At 45.0% G+C, this 20,539-nt stretch overlaps 2 protein-coding genes across 3 annotated transcripts in view; one reads left to right on the top strand and one right to left on the bottom strand.

Annotated features, from left to right (window-relative positions):
* Nucleotides 1-3,317, bottom strand: part of lamtor2.S (late endosomal/lysosomal adaptor, MAPK and MTOR activator 2 S homeolog) — a 3,410-nt gene extending 93 nt beyond the window's left edge. Inside the window, exons 1-4 of the mRNA XM_041574483.1 lie at nucleotides 2,935-3,317; nucleotides 1,976-2,138; nucleotides 1,809-1,898; nucleotides 1-395 (exon numbers count right to left, since the gene is read on the bottom strand). The exon at nucleotides 1-395 is cut by the window's left edge and continues 93 nt beyond it. Coding sequence (XP_041430417.1) covers nucleotides 339-395; nucleotides 1,809-1,898; nucleotides 1,976-2,138; nucleotides 2,935-3,002 — 378 coding nt within the window. The 5' untranslated portion in view covers nucleotides 3,003-3,317 and the 3' untranslated portion in view covers nucleotides 1-338. The remainder of the gene's footprint in view (nucleotides 396-1,808; nucleotides 1,899-1,975; nucleotides 2,139-2,934) is intronic.
* Nucleotides 3,318-3,456: 139 nt separating this feature from the next.
* Nucleotides 3,457-18,772, top strand: ubqln4.S (ubiquilin 4 S homeolog). Of its 2 annotated transcripts, none has more exons than XM_018231892.2 (11): nucleotides 3,457-3,711; nucleotides 7,841-7,992; nucleotides 9,786-9,976; nucleotides 10,053-10,315; nucleotides 10,454-10,612; nucleotides 12,417-12,642; nucleotides 12,736-12,875; nucleotides 14,392-14,475; nucleotides 15,925-16,040; nucleotides 16,131-16,311; nucleotides 18,138-18,772. In XM_018231892.2, the coding sequence occupies exons 1-11, from the start codon at nucleotides 3,574-3,576 to the stop codon at nucleotides 18,288-18,290; spliced, it is 1,803 nt and encodes a 600-aa protein (XP_018087381.1). In that variant the 5' UTR covers nucleotides 3,457-3,573; the 3' UTR covers nucleotides 18,291-18,772.
* The last annotated feature ends 1,767 nt before the right edge of the window (nucleotides 18,773-20,539 follow it).

The raw sequence follows: 20,539 nt of genomic DNA, 5'->3' as shown, positions 1-20,539 counted from the left end.
ATGTCCGTTGTATATAAGGAAGTGCAGCTCAGAGCATTGGCTTAGGAGGGATTCTGGGAAATGTAGTTCAAATATAACATCTCTAGATCCAACGTTGACTTCCAAAGGCATGAGATGGTGCAGTCATAGAAGCACATATAAAGGGAAAGCCCGGAGAAACCAAGTAGTTTTGTGCTGCGAGGGATTTCAATGGCCTTTACTGCTTGGGGGAAAAAGCAATGTGACAAGGTGTTGCCTCAGATAATGTGTCCTCTATCTGTGCAGCGGCTCAGCCTTCCCCTGTGTGAGGTTTCCATACAATTCCTTTCTCCATTCTGCCATGCACACTGCTGCTCCTCTTAGGAAGACGACACCTGGTTGAGAGGTTCCTCCAAGTAATGCACCAACGCTTGGGCCTAGGAATTGATCCCATACAAAAGGGCAAGTTGTAACACTCAAAGGAAAATAAACATTAAACCAATCGATTTACAGATCATTTTCACGCACACAGCAGGTTAGTACACCAGGGTCACATGTGGCCCTCTATGCCTCTTCAAGTGCCCCTATGTCTTCATTGTTGTGTGACTTTGTCTGTGGCCCTTTACTTTGTGCTTTAGTGAATAATAGCCCGACTACATAGAAAACTTGTCTCTCAATAAAGCTTCTGTAGCAAACATATGCAAAGCTGTGGTGCCCAGGTGTCACAGAACTCCCAATTCCTATTGCTACGGATTCAGTAATGGTAAAATGCAATTAAATATGAAGTTCTACTGCTCTGCTGTTCATAGAAGCCCTTAGAGACACACACACAAACACTTGCCCCAAGCCCTTTCAGCACTGCCATTTGCCTTCTGCAAAAGAGAGAAATTTGGTTCAGCACTTACCAGGCCAAATGAAGCCTTACTGAAAGTATAAGAAAACCTTTAAAACAAGTGAATGTAAAACTGATGAGAGTGTTATTCTAAGCAATTTTGTAATGTACATTCTTTATTTATTCTTTTTTAAATACAAGATATTAAGGGATAAATGTGCTGTTAATATGAATGAATTGTGTTACAACAGCGCCACCTGCTGGTCAGTTTCCCACCAGTCTGACCACCAAGTAGTCAAGGAAGTTGTCAGGAGAAAGAAAGAGGCTGCTCTGATGTTCTTCTGTTTAGGAAAATAATTAGAAATCTCTCTCAAATCTTTCCTAAGCAGAAGAACATCAGAGCAGCCTCTTTCTTTCTCCTGACAACTTCCTTGACTACTTGGTGGTCAGACTGGTGGGAAACTGACCAGCAGGTGGCGCTGTTGTAACACAATTCATTCATATTAATAGTACATGTATCCCTTAATATCTTGGAATATATATATATAAAATGAATGTAAATTACAAAAAATAGCACTCTCACCAATTTTACATTCACTTATTTTAAAGGTTTACTTATCCTTTAATACCACTCAGATTACAGGGTTCCCTAGCAGTTTGAGACCCCAGGCCTGCACATTTTGCATAGTAAGGAATACCCATGTGCCCCCAATTAGACTCTGTACCTAGTGATCATCAAGTTCTAGATTCAGTCAGGAATTTCCAGCTTTGCCTTTCTGACCTGGAGCAGGCTCAGTAACGTAACTAGAAGCCCCCCTGCCCGGAACTGCACGGTATTCATTGTGCGTGAGCTGCCAGGGGCTCTGAGGGGGTGCGGGCCCTGGCCCAATCGCACCCCCTGATCCCCCGGTAGTTACGCCACTAAGCAGGCAGGCTCTCTTTCTCCTGTTTAATACCCTGCACATCTATAAGGGAAGAATGACACTGTATATGCAGTGAATGCTTCCCGCTGTCTTACCTTGGCTTTCAGCATCCCAAATCCAACAGTCTCTTTGGCATACATGCACAGCAACAGGTTAGACACTCTTGTGATTGCCACACGGCCCTCCTGCAGGTCACAAAGAGAGAAGATTAACCAGAGCCGCGCTGCCTGGCTTCATTAAATGGCTAAACCTGCTCACTCACCATGCAGTCCATAAGGATGAATTTAAGATTGTCCTCGTTGAAGGCCTGGTGGCCGTTCTTATCATAGGCAGCCCAAATGTTGCTAGCAATAGCAGCTGTAACTCGGGCATCTGTGTCACCATAGCCAGAATACGCAAGTAGAGAGCCTTCATTGTTCAGCAGCCTGGCAAAGAGAAAGTCGGCAATGCTTTATTTGGACTATCGTGGGACCAATGACAAGGCAGCCGTCAATCAAGCAGCGGAGAGAGAAGTAGTGTTCAGGGAGAGATCAGGGCAAGGAACTGGCTATTGGGGTCAGTTAGTGGGGGGCAAAGATGATGCAGCAATACAGGAAGGCAGTGGGGAGACTGGTTATGAGGTAGGAAGGCAGTAGGACCAGGGAGATTAGCAGGCAGGCAGTAGGGTGGGTGTCAGGCAGTAGGGTGGGTGTCAGGCAGTAGGGTGGGTGGGTGTCAGGCAGTAGGGTGGGTGGGTGTCAGGCAGTAGGGTGGGTGGGTGTCAGGCAGTTGGGTGGGTGGGTGTCAGGCAGTTGGGTGGGTGGGTGTCAGGCAGTTGGGTGGGTGGGTGTCAGGCAGTTGGGTGGGTGGGTGTCAGGCAGTAGGGTGGGTGGGTGTCAGGCAGTAGGGTGGGTGGGTGTCAGGCAGTAGGGTGGGTGGGTGTCAGGCAGTAGGGTGAGTGGGTGTCAGGCAGTAGGGTGGGTGGGTGTCAGGCAGCAGGGAGGTTGACAAGCAGTAGAGCAAGTATGGGGGAGGGATGCAGAGGGTAATAGAGAGGGGCAGTAATGTAAGAAGGCCTTGGAGTGAGGAACCAGGTTTGGAAGCAAAGTGCTGGCGCTGGAGTAGAAAGAAGACAGGGATAAATGCACAGAGATGAGGGAACAGGAAGTAAGAGAAAGATGCCGGAAGAAGTAGGAACAAGACCTGACTGACAAAAGCCCTGACTGTTACTCCGCTACTCACAGGGTGCTCTGGACTCCTCCGGTGTTGGCCTGGCTCAGAACCTGGGTCAGGGCTTTGGGTCGCAACATAGTGAGCTCTGGGCTGCAGCCTAACCTGTCACACGGCCACTGTCACGTGACTCACCCCTCAGCTCTCTTCACCAGGAAGTAGGCGATGGGCATGATGGGTAATGAACGCAGAACGCTGAGCCCCCTTCATGTATTTATAGAAAAACGACATACTTTCTCTCCTTCCTTACGGATGTCACGTAACTGCATCGTGCCCTAAATGTGCTGTAAGAAGGCGCTAGCTCGGCTGTTACCATGGTAACTCAAGGCCGTGAACCGCAAAACCGGTGTCCAAGAAATACAAATATTTAGTCAGTTTGTAATTGGCCGAATCGCATATTATTATTCAAGCCTCTCTTTGGTACTTTCTTTTCATTGGATAAAGACGTCACGTGACATTAAACATGACGCAGCAGAGCTGGAACCTCTGAGTCTGTGATTAGTCCTACGTGCCAGTAGGTGTCGCTGTGCAATAAGGAGCCTAGGGGAGCGGCGGGACCTCTGCCAGCCATAGAAAGACTACATTCTATCTTCTCTCCGCGGCTTTCCGCCTTCCTATTGCTCCTCCTCGGGGTGGGCGGGTGCAGAGAAGATGGCGGAGAGCGGCGCTGATGGTGCGGCCTCTGGTACTACCGGGCCGGCTCCGGGTAAAGGTCTTATTCGTGTCACCGTCAAAACGCCCAAAGACAAGGAAGAGATTGTCATTGGAGAAACGGCGTGTGTGATAGAGGTGAGGAGCGGCTGCCCCGAGCATTCTGCCTGCTGGAGAGAGCGGGGCCAGTCCCACACTGAAAGGAATACTCAGTCTCATAGAGAGACAGGAGCCCAGTCTCAGACACACAGAGAGAGAGAGAGACAGGAGCCCAGTTTGAGACAGAGAGAGACAGGAGCCCGGTCTGAGAGAGAGAGAGAAAGAGAGACAGGAGCCCGGTCTGAGAGAGAGAGAGAAAGAGAGACAGGAGTCCGGTCTGAGAGAAACAGGAGTCCAGGTTGAGACCGAGAGAGAGACAGGAGCCCAGTTCGAGAGAGATATGCGAGCTCGGTCTGAAAGAGAGAGATACGAGCCTAGTCTGAGAGAGAATGAGACAGGAGCCCGGTCTGAGAAAGAGAGAGAGACAGGAGCCCGGTCTGAGACAGAGAGAGACAGGAGCCCGGTCTGAGACAGAGAGAGACAGGAGCCCAGTCTGAGAAAGAGAGACAGGAGCCCGGTCTGAGAAAGAGAGAGACAGGAGCCCGGTCTGAGAAAGAGAGAGAGACAGGAGCCCGGTCTGAGAAAGAGAGAGAGACAGGAGCCCGGTCTGGTCTGAGAAAGAGAGAGAGACAGGAGCCCGGTCTGAGAGAGACAGGAGCCCGGTCTGAGAAAGAGAGAGACAGGAGCCCGGTCTGAGACAGGAGCCCGGTCTGAGACAGAGAGAGACAGGAGCCCGGTCTGAGACAGAGAGAGACAGGAGCCCGGTCTGAGACAGAGAGAGACAGGAGCCCGGTCTGAGACAGAGAGAGACAGGAGCCCGGTCTGAGACAGAGAGAGACAGGAGCCCGGTCTGAGACAGAGAGAGACAGGAGCCCGGTCTGAGACAGAGAGAGACAGGAGCCCGGTCTGAGAAAGAGAGACAGGAGCCTGGTCTGAGAAAGAGAGAGAGAGACAGGAGCCCGGTCTGAGAAAGAGAGAGACAGGAGCCCGGTCTGAGAAAGAGAGAGAGACAGGAGCCCGGTCTGGTCTGAGAAAGAGAGAGAGACAGGAGCCCGGTCTGAGAGAGACAGGAGCCCGGTCTGAGAAAGAGAGACAGGAGCCCGGTCTGAGAAAGAGAGACAGGAGCCCGGTCTGAGAAAGAGAGAGAGAGACAGGAGCCCGGTCTGAGACAGAGAGAGACAGGGAGCCCGGTCTGAGACAGAGAGAGACAGGAGCCCGGTCTGAGACAGAGAGAGACAGGAGCCCGGTCTGAGACAGAGAGAGACAGGAGCCCGGTCTGAGAAAGAGAGACAGGAGCCTGGTCTGAGAAAGAGAGAGAGAGACAGGAGCCCGGTCTGAGAAAGAGAGAGACAGGAGCCCGGTCTGAGAAAGAGAGAGAGACAGGAGCCCGGTCTGGTCTGAGAAAGAGAGAGAGACAGGAGCCCGGTCTGAGAGAGACAGGAGCCCGGTCTGAGAAAGAGAGACAGGAGCCCGGTCTGAGAAAGAGAGACAGGAGCCCGGTCTGAGAAAGAGAGAGAGAGACAGGAGCCCGGTCTGAGAAAGAGAGAGACAGGAGCCCGGTCTGAGAAAGAGAGAGAGACAGGAGCCCGGTCTGGTCTGAGAAAGAGAGAGAGACAGGAGCCCGGTCTGAGAGAGACAGGAGCCCGGTCTGAGAAAGAGAGAGACAGGAGCCCGGTCTGAGACAGAGAGAGACAGGAGCCCGGTCTGAGACAGAGAGAGACAGGAGCCCGGTCTGAGACAGAGAGAGACAGGAGCCCGGTCTGAGACAGAGAGAGACAGGAGCCCGGTCTGAGAAAGAGAGACAGGAGCCCGGTCTGAGAGAGAGAGAGAGACAGGAGCCCGGTCTGAGAAAGAGAGAGAGAGACAGGAGCCCGGTCTGAGAAAGAGAGAGAGAGACAGGAGCCCGGTCTGAGAAAGAGAGAGACAGGAGCCCGGTCTGAGAAAGAGAGAGACAGGAGCCCAGTCAGAGAGAGAGAGAGCGCAAGACAGGAGCCCAGTCAGAGAGGGATGATCAGTCTTGCAGAGAATCGAAAGATGATTCGGAGAAGCCAAATCTGAAAGTGAAAGTTGATAAGACTGAAACACCAGCCTTATGGAGAACGTAATGATGAGTCTGGAGTGGAGAACCTGGTCTGGTAGAGAAGGGGATGGGTGCATGACAGAGAGTGGTACCCAGTGTTATAGAAAAGAGAAGATGAGTCTGACATAGAGAGAGGACTAGGCTGATAGAAAAAGAGATGTTAAGTCTGAAAGAGAGGAGCCAAGTCTGACTGAGAAAAGACTGATCAGTCTTAGAGAAATATCCCAACTGTACAAAGACATGGAGTTGAGAGAGACCCCCGTGTGAGCAAGAGAGATCTAGTAATGCTAGTTGGAGAGTGATATCTTCGCTTGAATGTGGGAAATTAGATTCAGATGAAGCCCTGCCTGAGTAAGTGGCAGACAGACTATAGACTGTAGCTAGAAAGGGGTGCTGTAATCTGCAGGGTTGGAGGTGGGTTGGGGCTTGAGACAGTGGAAGTTGAAATGGGATGAAAGAGGGAGCCAATGGTGAGAGATTGATATTGTACTCAACCTGAGAGGAGGGTTAATTTTGTTAGCGTCATGGAGTCTAACAGAGGGAAATCTAGAGCTCATCCTGATAGATGGGAGATGTGGAGTTCTGGCAGAGTATGAGATAGTGCTGCACAGGAGATAGAGGTGGAGCTTTGCAGATTGAGCAAATCTGGAGAGGGAGATATGAAGTATAACAGGTGTTAGAGGGCAGATAAGATGGAGCTCAGCTTTAGAGGACAAGGTTGAGTAAAGGGAAGCAGCTGAGAGACATTGACAGATATAGAGATGGAGTTCAGCAGTAGAGATGATGGAGATGAAACTCTACAGGAGAGTTTGTGGAAGAGATGGAGCACAGCTGGAGACATGGAACATGGTAATCAGCATGGCTGAAGAGGAAAGATGATGACTACTATGCGTTTGGTAGATACAGACCTTAGATGCGAGAGAGATTGAGCTTGTGATGTTGGATGGTTCTCAGAAATGGATCAGCTCAGGCTGAGGATAAATAGTAGTGTTGGAGCTCATTTATGAAGAGGTGGAGCTTATGCTGTGAGAAGTAGTTGGAGATCAGTGTTAGAACTAAATGGCTTTAGAACTGAGCTTGGCTTGAAAGGGCAACAAAGAGATGCATGAAGGAGGTGAATCTCTTGCAGTGATAAGATCTTTGGAAGAGAAATGAAGCTCAGCTTACGCATCATAGGAATAAAGAGGCGGAGCTCAGCCATGGAGATGAGGTGTAGCCAGGGTGAGAGTGATATAGAACTTAGCTAGAATGAGGAGAAAGAAGTATAGTGGTTTAAAGACAGATGCCCTGCAGAGATTGTATTGGCATGTACTTTATGCTGTACCCTCTGTACAGTATGGCAGCTGCCACTCATCTGCATAAATTTACCCATCCAGAGAAGGAATGTACTGCAGTCTCATACTGTACTGTAAGGGACACCATACGTCAGCACTTACTGTGTGAGTAAATACAAATGCCCTACTGTGTAAGGGAGCCCTAGTTCTGACTCCAGAGCTACAGAGAAGAAATGTTCTGTGCGCTGTGCCAGCTGGATCTCTTTCCCCTTATGAATAAAGCAGTGACATTCCCTGACGCCTCTCCCCATCAGACGTGACACACTTACAGGCACATTTATCAAAGGACGGATTTAGAATTCATGTGAGTTTTTAAAAACTCCCATAAATTCAACCAATCGAATTTTCAGAACTTGGATTAAGTAAATCGACCCGAAAACTCAAATCGTATTCGATTTGAGTTTTTTCTCTGAAAAAAAAAACTTGAATGTCAGGAAGGCAGCAAATAACTCCAAATTGATCCCTGGACCCTCTCCCATTGACTGAAACAGCAATTTGGCAGGTTTCAGGTGACGAATAGTCGAATTCGAGTTCAATTCGACCCTTGGTAAATCTGCCTCTTACACTAACCTGGATCCCACACTCACATGCAGATATTGCATCCAGTGCTTTGCCTAATGACATACAGGGACTCGTTTGCCTAATTAGTCTTGTCTAACAGCAGTGTGGTAAGCACACTGTAAATCCCTGTGTACCGCTCATTCAGACTGACACTTTTTATGGAACCGGCTTCACTTCTCTTTGTCTGCTCCAGTTCAAGGAAGAGATCTCCAGGCGGTTCAAAGCGAAACGGGATCAGCTGGTTCTGATCTTTGCCGGGAAAATTCTGAAAGACGGGGACACGCTGAACCAGCACGGCATCAAAGATGGCCTCACCGTACATTTAGTCATCAAAACAGCACAGAAGTAAGTTCCACAATATATATGTATAGTGAATAAAGTACCCCCTATTGTAAGATATAAGGCTATTATAAGTCACCGAGGATTTCCATGACCATATAAAAGCATGAGGCCGAAGGTCGTGCAGATTCTGAACTGTTACAATTTTACAACATTTAGTTGATCCATTTCTCAGCAGCATCTCTGGAGTATTAGCGACTATTGTATCAAGTCTAAAGCTCCCTGTAATGAAACCCTGAGATTCTGCTCAGCAGGGACAAAGATAAGAAATGTATCAACTAAATGTATCCATTTAGAACAGTTTACATTACAGGGTCGGCGTCAAGTCATGTGACTTGTGCCTGCACTTTAGGAGAGAAATGCTTTCTGGCAGGCTGCTGTTTTTACTTCTCAATGTAACTGAATGTGTCTCAGTGGGACCTGGATTTTATTATTGAGTGTTGTTCTTAGATCTACCAGGCAGCTGTTATCTTGTGTTAGGGAGCTGTTATCTGGTTACCTTCCCATTGTTCTTTTGTTTGGCTGCTGGGGGGAAAGGGAGGTGGTGATATCAGTCCAACTTGCAGTACAGAAGTAAAGAGTGATTGAAGTTTATCAGAGCACAAGTCACATGACTGGGGGCAGCTGGGAAATTGACAGAATGTCTAGCCGAATGTCAGATTTCAAAACTGAATATAAAAAAATCAGTTTGCTCTTTTGAGAAATGGATTTCAGTGCAGAATTCTGCTGGAGCAGCACTATTAACTGATTCATTTTGAAAAAAAAAATTTCCCCAAGACAGTATCCCTTTAATCATGTGTGAGTAGTAGTGTAAGGTGTGCCGCAGCTGGACTCTGGTATTTGTGGTGTAACTCATATAGATTGCACAATACAGCATGGAGAATGACCACATTCCAGGAGATGAGCTTTGAACTGCTGCCTAGTACAGGCTTACTTCTGTGTTAAAGGCTTGAGGCTGTTCATTGCTCCATTAACCCTTTCCTTTCTCTGGTGCGTTACGCTTGCAAAAAAGCTGATCTTTGGGAATACAGATAAGTGACCTAACAGGCTGATTATCCAAACTCGATGGCAGGACGGAGTTCTGATCCACTTATCAAAACTGTATTTGTTTTTAAAGGGGAACTATGGCGAAAAATGAAAATTTAATATAAGCTTAATATATTTTCTAAATACAATCAATTAAAAAAAATATGAACAGTTTCTGAAATAATCAAGTCTTCACTATTCCTCTCTCAGCATCTGTCTCTCTTCATTCTCTCTTCATGCAGCAGTTGGGTGTCAGATATTCACTGACAGTTAGATCCAATATATCTTATAGGGGGGCTCCTTTTGCCTAGAAGATGTATTAGAGCTCACTCTATTAAAATTAAAGATGCACCGAATCCTGCTGAAAATGCCGAATCCCGAACCGAATCCCTAAATAAAATCACCAGACATCATGTCTCTCTACATGCAGGATTTGTGCAAAAGGCAGTTATTTTGTTAGATTTTGCCTGTACTGGAATCAGTTATTTGAGTGAGCTCTAATAGATCTGCTAGGAAAGGAGCCCCCCTATAAGATATATTGGATCTAACTGTCAGTGAATATCTGACACCCAACTGCTGCATGAAGAGAGAATGAAGAGAAACAGATGCTGAGAGAGGGATAGTGAAGATAAACTTGATTATTTCAGAAACAATGCAGATGTTTTATTGATTGTATGTAGAAAGTTTCTTATTTCGGTATGCTGAAGCTTCTATTCAATTTTAATTTTTGCGATAATTCCCCTTTAAAGAAACACTGCTATATTTCTTTCCAGATCCCAGGACCCATCAGTGGTTTCCTCTGCTTCTGTTGCGGCTTCTTCCGACTCCCCCTCGCAGACAGGTAACGCTACGTCCCAGACACCCTCTACTGGCAATGGCTCCTTCGAGGGGACCGGCGAAACCAACAGAGCAACGGCTCCCGGCACTGCTGCAAATGGATCTCCCGCTGCCCCAAACCTGCTGTGTAAGTTGAGTTTGGTACAACTGTAGAGCTGTTGGTTTGTTCACCTGCAGAATAAATGACATGTTGTTCTTTGCAGCCGGATTTGGGGGTTTGTCAGGATTGGGCAATCTGGGCATGGGATCTTCCAACTTCATGGAACTGCAGCAGCAGATGCAGAGACAGCTCATGTCCAACCCCGAGATGCTGTCCCAAATTATGGAGAACCCCCTGGTGCAAAACATGATGTCTAACCCCGATCTGATGAGGCAGATGATCATAGCCAATCCGCAGATGCAGCAGCTCATGGAAAGGAACCCAGAGATCAGCCATATGTTGAACAACCCAGAGCTGATGAGGCAGGTACGTGTGCCTTTCTGAATCCCTCTCTTGAGGGGATCATTGTGCATTTTCAATGGCCGATATCTCTCCTGCCTGACTCCTCTGGCGGCTCTTCTTGCATTCGGGAATTCCCGTGACAAACATGTCTTGCTGTTTCAGACTATGGAGTTGGCTCGAAACCCTGCCATGATGCAGGAGATGATGAGGAACCAGGACCGAGCCCTCAGCAACCTAGAAAGCATCCCTGGTGGATACAATGCCTTGCGCCGAATGTACACAGACATCCAGGAACCAATGTTTAGTGCAGCCAGAGAACAGGTAAAGCCCTTTGTGTGTAGTACCACCTGCTGACCAGCTGGGGGAGGTAGAGTACAAATCCTACATGTTACAGTTTCCAGGCATAGGGGCCAATTCACAAAAGGTCGTTATTCCTTAAAGGGATACTGTCATGGGAAAAAACATTTTTTTCAAAATTAATCAGTTAATAGTGTTGATCCAGCAGAATTCTGCACTGAAATCCATTTCTCAAGAGAGCAAACAGATTTTCTTATATTCAATTTTGAAATCTGACATGGGGCTAGACATATTGTCAATTTCCCAGCTGCCCCTGGTCATGTGACTTGTGCTCTGATAAACTTCAATCACTCTTTACTGCTGTACTGCAAGTTGGAGTGATATCACCCCCCTCCCTTTCCCTCCCCAGCAGCCTCACAACAGAACAATGGGAAGGTAACCAGATAGCAGCTCCCTAACACAAGATAACAGCTGCCTGGTAGATCTAAGAACAACACTCAATAGTAAAAACCAATGTCCCACTGAGACACATTCAGTTACATTGAGAAGGAAAAACAGCAGCCTGCCAGAAAGCATTTCTCTCCTAAAGTGCAGGCACAAGTCACATGACCAGGGGCAGCTGGGAAATTGACAAAATGTCTAGCCCCATGTCAGATTTCAAAATTGAATAAAAAAAACCTGTTTGCTCTTTTGAGAAATGGATTTCAGTGCAGAATTCTGCTGGAGCAGCACTATTAACTGATGCGTTTTGAAAAAAACATGTTTTCCAATGACAGGATCCCTTTACTGCACAGTTTTGTGCGTTATTTAAGGAACGGTATTTAAGGAACGATTGATTCATCAAAGTATTTTCGCATGCGCTAATAGACATATCGCAAGCGTTAATTTTACATTACCGTAAAGGCGTTATTCTAATCGCATTGCGATATTTATAGCAATATAATCCTAACACATAATTCACTAAAATCTTTTTAATTGATAAAAGCATAAAATAGTGCGATAACTGTGACATGTAACACCTCCCAGGAGTAGGCATTTACTACACAACATCAGATGGATTATTAACGGAAGATGTAGCGAGGAGCTGTAGGGCAGCAATTAAAGGATAAGTAAACCTTTAAAATAAGTGAATGTAAAATTGATGAGTGTTATTCTAAGCACTTTTGTAATGTACATTCATTATTTATTCGTTTTTCATTCCAAGATATTAAGGGATACATGTACTGTTAATATGAATGAATTTTGTTACAACAGCGCCACCTGCTGGTCAGTTTCCCACCAGTCTGACCAGCAAGTAGTCAAGGAAGTTGTCAGGAGAAAGAAAGAGGCTGCTCTGATGTTCATATTAACAGTATATGTATCACTTAATACAGGGGTGCCCAGACTTTGATACACTGGGATCTACTCTTGACACCTGGCCCCCATTAGGAGATCTACTTTGGTAATGCTCTGCAATTTTTTGACCATGCCCATTTTTTGACCACGCCTCCTAATTACCATATTCATTTTACAAAATTTGGCTGGTTATGACAGTTTAAACACACTCCCTTTCCCTCCATGTTTGCTGCTCAGCCCTCCCTTCTTCTCAGTGCTTGTTGCTGTTGGCTTTCCCTTCTGTGTCCCTGCTTGTTGCTGTCAGCCCTCCTTGGGAATGAGTGTTACTGCTTCTGTGCCCTATTCTGTGTTACAATAGATGTATTTTTTTGACTCTGCTTTTGAATTAGGTCAAACAGAAGAATCAGGTAGTTCCCTCTTTACAGCAGAAGATTATTTTAGCTCCTGTAATCCTGGGATGTGCATGACAAACGCTCTGGTTTTCTTTCCGCAGTTTGGCAATAATCCTTTTTCCGCATTAGCCGGCGGCTCAGAGGGTTCAGCCTCACAGCCACTGCGCACAGAGAACAGGGAGCCGCTCCCCAACCCCTGGAGCCCAGCCTCGCCCTCTTCCCAAAACCAGACGTCCAACAGTGAAAGCAACACTGGCTCTACCACCAGCCAAAGTGTCCCCACCGTGTCCAACCCTCTTGGCATCAACGCTGCCAGTCTGGGAACAGGTAATGGGCTGTGGCTAATCTTATATCTTGTGACTACCTCACCTCTTGCCTTGTCACAACCAATACAAGCCATCCCTTATTGTGTCTCATTAGGCACCTATAATAGCCCAGAAATGCAAGGCCTGTTGCAGCAGATCACGGAAAACCCCCAGTTAATACAGAGTATGATTTCTGCCCCCTACACGCGGAGTATGATGCAGGCCATGGCGCAGAACCCAGAATTTACTGCACAGGTAAGTGACGACGCCGGAGAAAACCTCTGGGGTTGGTGGGAAGTTGAAGGGATACCGTCATGGGAAAAATGTTTTTTTTTTCAAAATGCATCAGTTAATAGTGCTGCTCAAAAGAGCAAACACATTTTTTATATTTAATGCACCAAAATGCACTATTTTGTGTTCGGCAGAACCCCCGAATACTTTCGATACAGATTCGGCCGAATACCGAACCGATTCCTAATTTACATATGCAAATTAGGGATGGGAAAACATTTTTTTACTTCCTTGTTTTGTGACAAAAAGTTATGTGATTTCTCTCCCGCTCCTAATTTGCATATGCAAATTAGGATTTGGTTTGGCCGAATCCTTCTGAAAAAGAATCCTGGATTCGGTGCGTCCCTAATATTACAATTTTGAAATCTGACTTGGGGCTAGACATATTGTCAGTTTCCCAGCTGCCCCCAGTCATGTGACTTGTGCTCTGATAAACTTCAGTCACTCTTTACTGCTGTACTGCAAGTTGGAGTGATATCACCCCCCTCTCTTTCCCCCAAGCAGCCAAACAACCAGGCATGCACCGATTCTTTCGTGAATGATTCGGCGATTATCGAACCGAATCCACATCCTCATTTGCATATGCAAATTAGGGTCAGAAAAGGAAAAATTGGAAAAAATTCTTCTGTTGTGACGAAAATCACGTGATTTCCCTGCCTGCCCCTAATTTACATATGCAAATTATGATTCGGTTCAGCCAGGCACACGTATTCGGCCGAATCCCGCTGAAAAAGGCTGAATCCAGAACTGAATCCCTACTAACAACAGAACAATAGAGAAAAATACCAGTGCACTGAAAACTGAAAAAGTGCAAGGTTTATTCACCCCAAAAACATACAGAAAAAGGCAACGTTTCGGGCCACCCGGGCCCTTTATCAAGCCGGTTGGTCCGAAACGTTGCCTTTTTTTCTGTATGTTTTTGGGCTAAATAAACCTTGCACTTTTTCAGTTTTCAGTGCACTGGTATTTTTCTCTATGTAACTGTATGACCCCTGTGGCAGGTGTGGGTCCCCCAGTGTAGCACCTGGTACCGCAAAAGGTATAAGCTCAGGGGTGTAAGCACTCTACCATTGCTTTTGTAAAAACAGACCAATGGGAAGGTAACCAGATAGCAGCTCCCTAACACAAGATAACAGCTGCCTGGTAGATTTAAGAACAACACTCAATAGTAAAATCCAGGTCCCACTGAGAGACATTCAGTTACATTGAGTAGGAGAAACAACAGCTTGTCAGAAAGCAGTTCCATCCTAAAGTGCTGGCTCTTTCTGAAATCACATGACAAGGCAAAATGACCTGAGATGCACCTACACACCAATATTACAACTAAATACACTTATTGGTTCAGGAATGACATTTTATATTGTAGAGTGAATTATTTGCAGTGTAAACAGTGTCATTTAGGAATAAAAACAACATCATAAAAATCATGACAGAATCCCTTTCAAGCTTCTAAGCCCAGCTTTTATCTTCTTCCTATCAGATGATGGGGAACATTCCAATCTTCTCTGGGAACCCGCAGCTACAGGAACAGCTTCGACACCAACTGCCAGTCTTCCTGCAGCAGGTAAGGAAAGCACAAACATGGCTGCCCCATCTGCTTTTGTAGTCGCCTCTAATATGGAGGAAAGTTCCCTTTGAAACTGATACCGACCTTCTTAGTTCCTCAAGTTTAACACTTTTTGCCCTGGAAGTATTAGAGGAGGAGGTAAAGCAGAGAGAAGCAAAAGATGAATCCAAAATGTTCATGGGCCCCTGTATTAAGTCACGTCCAGCTGGTGATTGTAGAAAGCAGCCGTCTGTTATAAGGTTAATTCAGATAAACAATATAAAGGTTCAGGGCTGCCCTAATCTTTTACTTTTAGAATGTTATAGAATGGCTAATTCTGGGCAGCTTTTCAATTGGTCTTCGTTATTTATTTATTTATTTTATAATTATTATGGACCCTAGCAGCCTGAAATTGCAGAATGGTGAGCTGCTGAATACAAAGTCAAATAATTCAAAAACCACAAATAATAAAAAAAATGAACACCAATTGAAAAATCTACTAGAAAATCATGTAGACATTAAATAAAGGCAATAGGCTGGTTTTGCTTCCAATAAGGATTAATTATATCTTAGTTGGGATCAAGTACAAGCGACTGTTTTATTATTACACAGAAAAAGGGAATTTATTTTTAAAAATGTGGATTATTTGTGTAAAATGGAGTCTATGGCATTTCTGTAATTCAGAATTTAATTGGTTTCCGGAAAACGGATCCCATACTTGTGTATATATATATATATATATAAAATTAAATAAAATACATGTTCATCGTAGTTGGACAGAGGTGATTAAAGGGATACTGTCATGGGAAAACATGTTTTTTTCAAAACACATCAGTTAATAGTGCTGCTCCAGCAGAATTCTGCACTGAAATCCATTTCTCAAAAGAACAAACAGATTTTTTTATATTCAATTTTGAAATCTGACATGGGGCTAGACATATTGTCAATTTCCCAGCTGCCCCTGGTCATGTGACTTGTGCCTGCACTTCAGGATAGAACTGCTTTCTGGCAGGCTGCTGTTTCTCCTACTCAATGTAACTGAATGTGTCTCAGTGGGACCTGGATTTTACTATAGAGTGTTGTTCTTAGATCTACCAGGCAGCTGTTATCTTGTGTTAGGGAGCTGTTATCTGGTTACCTTCCCATTGTTCTGTTGTTTGGCTGCTGGGGGGAAAGGGAGGGGGTGATATCACTCCAACTTGCAGTACAGCAGTAAAGAGTGACTGAAGTTTATCAGAGCATAAGTCACATGACTGGGGCAGCTGGGAAATTGACAATATGTCTAGCCCCATGTCAGATTTCAAAATTAAATATAAAAAAATCAGTTTGCTCTTTTGAGAAATGGATTTCAGTGCAGAATTCTGCCGGGCAGCACTATTAACTGATGTGTTTTGGAAAAAAACATGTTTTTCCCATGACGGTATCCCATTAAATATTTTTAATCTATAAACATTTGCTGTGGCACAGATGCAGAACCCAGAATCTATGTCAGTAATGAGTAACCCCAGGGCGATGCAGGCGCTGCTCCAGGTCCAACAGGGACTTCAGACACTGCAGACTGAGGCCCCGGGCTTGTTATCCAGGTGAGACCACCTCTAACTCCAGATGTTTCTAGTCTCTAACCATGAAGCATCTCCTTAACCCTGACTCTTTCCTCTACCTCCTGCCTCAAGCCTCGGTTCCGTTGGAATCCCTGGGGTCCCACCCACGTCTGGTGGAAGTACAGCCCCTGAAAACCCCGCCTCTTCCTCCACACCATCAAGTGCCTCTCCATCAGGGGGCAGCAGCAGCAACAATCCCCAGCAACAGATGATGCAGCAGATGATACAACTTTTGGCCGGGGGTAATTCTCAGGTAAGAGGTTTTCCACCTTAAAGGATAAGTAAAGCTTTAAGTGAATGTAAAATTGATGAAGTTTTGTAATGTACATTCATTATTTATTCTTTTTTCATTCCAAGATATGAAAGGGGTTGTTCACCTTCCAACACTTTTTTTTCAGTTCAGTTGGTTTCAGATCGTTCCCCAGAAATAAAGACTTTTTCCAATCACTTTCTTTTTTCTAATATTAAAGTGTAAAATTAAATTTTTCACCTTCTTAAGCCGACTCTTTGGGCAAGACCAGACGTGGCGTTTTTACGTTGCGGGCGTAAATATACGCATAAACTGCACCACCACTGAAACTAATGGAAAACACACTATGGCAATTCGCACAGGGCACTTTCAAGCCGAAATCCATCACGGGACTCCAGCATTGGCGTTTTTTTCAGCAGAAACGCCAATACGTCAAAAAACGACCAAATCAATAGACTCTATGGGATCTGCACGTTTAAAACCAAACTTTACGTAAATACGCAGCATTTTTTAAAAATTCTCGTGAGATAAATGACGCATGCACGTTTTTACTGCGTATTAGGCCGGTGACGTAATTACGTTGCGTATTGACGATCATTCCTGCTCCATTTTGCATCTAAATAGATTTTCTATTTCTAGCCAGCGGAATTCTAGGGAACGAGAGCAATGAGAAGTGCATGTTGGGAAAAGAAACCTACGTGCTGAAAAACGCATGTTGATGGTCGCGTGTCGTTTCAGTGGCGTATTTACGCCCGACAGCTTTTTTAAAAACGCAATGTAAAAATGCCCTTTAACTGATCTAAATTGATCCATTTAGTTGATACATTTTTTTATCTTTGTCCCTGCTGAGCAGAATCTCTGGGTTTCATTACAGGCAGCTGTTAGACTTGATACAATAGTTACTGATACTCCAGAGATGCTGCTGAGAAATGGATCAACTAATGGAGCAAAATTGTAACAGTTCAGAATCTGCACCTGAATTACTGAGCTGCCAGACTCAAACATCTGAGACACAAACATTCAACTTTATATTTAGGTTATAAAAGATGAAAAGCAATTGAAAAAAGTACATACGGTAAATCTTGTCAAACAACAGCGCTCCAAAATGTATTTTCCTTTAAAATGCCTTTAATGGTCACATGTCAGGGCAGCAAGTACAAAGATGCAACGTTTCGAGTGGCTCCCCCTCTCTTTCTCAAGCAATTGAAAAAAAGTTCCGGTGAACAATAAAGAAAAATGAAAAAAGTGTTTGGAAGGTGAACAACCCCTCCGGGCCGGGCTCCTCTGTAAGACAGAAATGGCAAAACCGGAAGTGTTCTACGACACCTGCACAGTATATGCATTTAAAGGATAAGTAAACCTTTAAAATCGGTGAATGTAAAATTGATGAGGGGGCTATTCTAAGTACTTTTGTCATTTACATTCATTATTTATTTTGTTTTCATTCCAAGATATTAAGGGATACATGTACTGTTAATATGAATGAGATTTGAGAAAGGTTTCTAATTTTATTCCTTAGCAGAAGAACATCAGAGCAGCCTCTTTCTTTCTCCTGACAACTTCCTTGACTTCTTGGTGGTCAGACTGGTGGGAAACTGACCAGCAGGTGGCGCTTTTGTAACAAAATTCATTCATATTAACAGTACATGTATCCCTTAATATCTTGGAATAAAAACAAAATAAATAATGAATGTACATTACAAAAGTGATTAGAATAGCACTCTCATCAATTTTACATTCACATTTGCATATCCTTTAAACTTAAGGCATATTGAAAAGGGTTAACGGTGGTGAGAATTGCCTCCAACTGGAATGTGTTTGCCCCGCAGGTGCAGAACCCCGAGGTCCGTTTCCAGTCTCAGCTGGACCAGCTCAACGCCATGGGGTTTATCAACCGGGAAGCAAATGTACAGGCCCTTATAGCTACTGGGGGCGACATCAATGCTGCCATCGAGAGACTGTTGGGCTCCCAGCCCTCCTAATGAGACAGAGAGCGAGAGCTTTGCCCAAAATCTACAGGAACACATTCTCCCTGACTCGCCATGCCCCACCGCCGAGCATCATGGGACGTGGCTGACTGCTGCTTATTGGACTGTTCCTATTGGATCCCAGGTGACATGTGGATGCTCAGTGCTGTGTGGGACACTACCTGTATCATCTCCCCCATCCCGAGGGTCGCCGCCCCTCTATTACAGGTCCCCCTCAGCTTTCCTTCCTGATGCTGTTAATAAACAACCCATAAACCAAGCCGCTATATAGCAACATTTGCTCGCATCTACTATTAACTATTTAACTCACTAATTCTCCGATAAACTCAGCTCAAATTCTGGTCTCAGTTATGTAGGTTATTTTTTTCCTCCCTTCTTCACTGTTTTGCCTTTAACCCCTCCCCGATGGCCTAATGCATTGGAGCTGTATTTTCATTAGATTGATTTTTATCAATAAATCAACGAATTTTATTTTTCCCCATTTTCTGTACAGATCCTTTCTGAATCCAACATGAGGATTCTGAGCCAAGGGGAGGGGTAAATTATCGGGATGCACCAAACCCACTATTTTATAAAAAATGTTTTCCCCTTCCCACCCCTAATTTGCATATGCAAATTAGGATCCGGCTGCATCTTTTGCAAAGGATTCGGGTGAAGATGCAGCCGGATCCTAATTTGCATATGCAAATTAGGGGTGGGAAGGGGAAAACATTGTTTACTTCCTTGTTTTGTGACCAAAAAGTCAAGTGATTTCCCTCCCCGCCCCTAATTTGCATATGCAAATTCAGATTCGGTTCAGCCGAATCCTGCTGAAAAAGGCTGAATCCCAAACCGAATCCTGGATTCGGTGCATCCCTAGTAAATTATCATGTTGGAACATAGGGCAGTCCCTGGTCTGTAACAGAAATAAGTAAAAAAAAACATTTATTAAGACAAAACCTAACGCGTTTCGTGCCTATTGGGCCCCTTATTCATAGGCGAAAGGACATGCCCCTGTACAATCCTTATATAGGTGCTGCGGCCAATCACATACATACAACAACCAATCACAGCTGTAGTTAAATTCAGACACGATAAAATATATGACTACAACTGTGATTGGTTGTACGTATGCGTTTCATTGGCCGCAGCCCCTATATAAGGATTGTACAGGGGCGTGTCCTTTAGCTTATGAGTAAATGCCCCAGCAGGCACGAAATGCGTTGGGTTTTGTCGTGTTCAAATAAAGGTTTTTTTTACTAACTTAGTTACATTTTCTTTTTGAAGAATCTCATAATGGAGCTTGGTTATATATATCGGCTCCCAGTCACTAAGGCAATCATGGTGGCAACGTATAGTGTGTGTGTCTATGGGAAATGCGCTGTTAGTTCATTAAAAGGAGACATTGCTGGCAGCAGGGGACTGGGTAGAACAGAGCCTGTGCTCTATAGGGCAACTATCCCTTACAATTAATTTAGTGCTTAAAGGATAATAAGTGAATGTAAAATTGATGAGAGTGTTATTCTAAGCACTTTTGTCATTTACATTCATTATTTATTTTGTTTTCATTCCAAGATATTAAGGGATACATGTACTGTTAATATGAATGAATTGTGTTACAACAGCGCCACCTGCTGGTCAGTTTCCCACCAGTCTGACCACCAAGGGAGCAACAGTCAGAACTGCTGGTGGAATGGCAATCAGTTTGTAGAGATCGTGTCCATGTTTAAGGGGGTCTGTGCCAAGATTTTGGTTGATCATTAAGAGGACTTTGAATTAACACAGCCTGAAGCAGAACCACTGCCACAATGTTTGTTCTGTTGTTCTCCCAGATTAACACCCCAAACTGCCGCCTCTCAGTCACTTGAATAAGAGATGTGTTAGAGCCCAGAGACTGCTGATCAATCTGGAGATGCCCATTGGTTCAACCCTGTGGTGCCCAGTAATGGCCAGACTTACACTCTGATACCAACTGAAATGACCACACAGAATATTACTGACATTTATTGTGCAGAACCTTCTCATGTTACACCCTGGGAGTACTGGGCAGATTATCCTGATCCTGGGGCAGATAGAAGGGCGGGTTCCTGGGGCAGAGGGAAAGGCAAAGAGAAGGGCAAGTTCCTGGGGTGGAGGGAGGGGCAGGTTCCTGGGGCGGAGGGAGGGGCAGGTTCCTCGGGAGGGGCAGGTTCCAGGGGCAGAGTGGAGACTACGATTTGCTGTTTGTGACAAACTTTTATAAAAACAACAAAATCACTAGTCTT

The sequence above is a fragment of the Xenopus laevis genome, chromosome 8S, assembly GCF_017654675.1.
Source record: "Xenopus laevis strain J_2021 chromosome 8S, Xenopus_laevis_v10.1, whole genome shotgun sequence".
In the NCBI taxonomy this organism is placed as follows: Eukaryota; Metazoa; Chordata; class Amphibia; order Anura; family Pipidae; genus Xenopus; species Xenopus laevis.
This window is presented reverse-complemented; position numbering and strand designations above follow the sequence as displayed.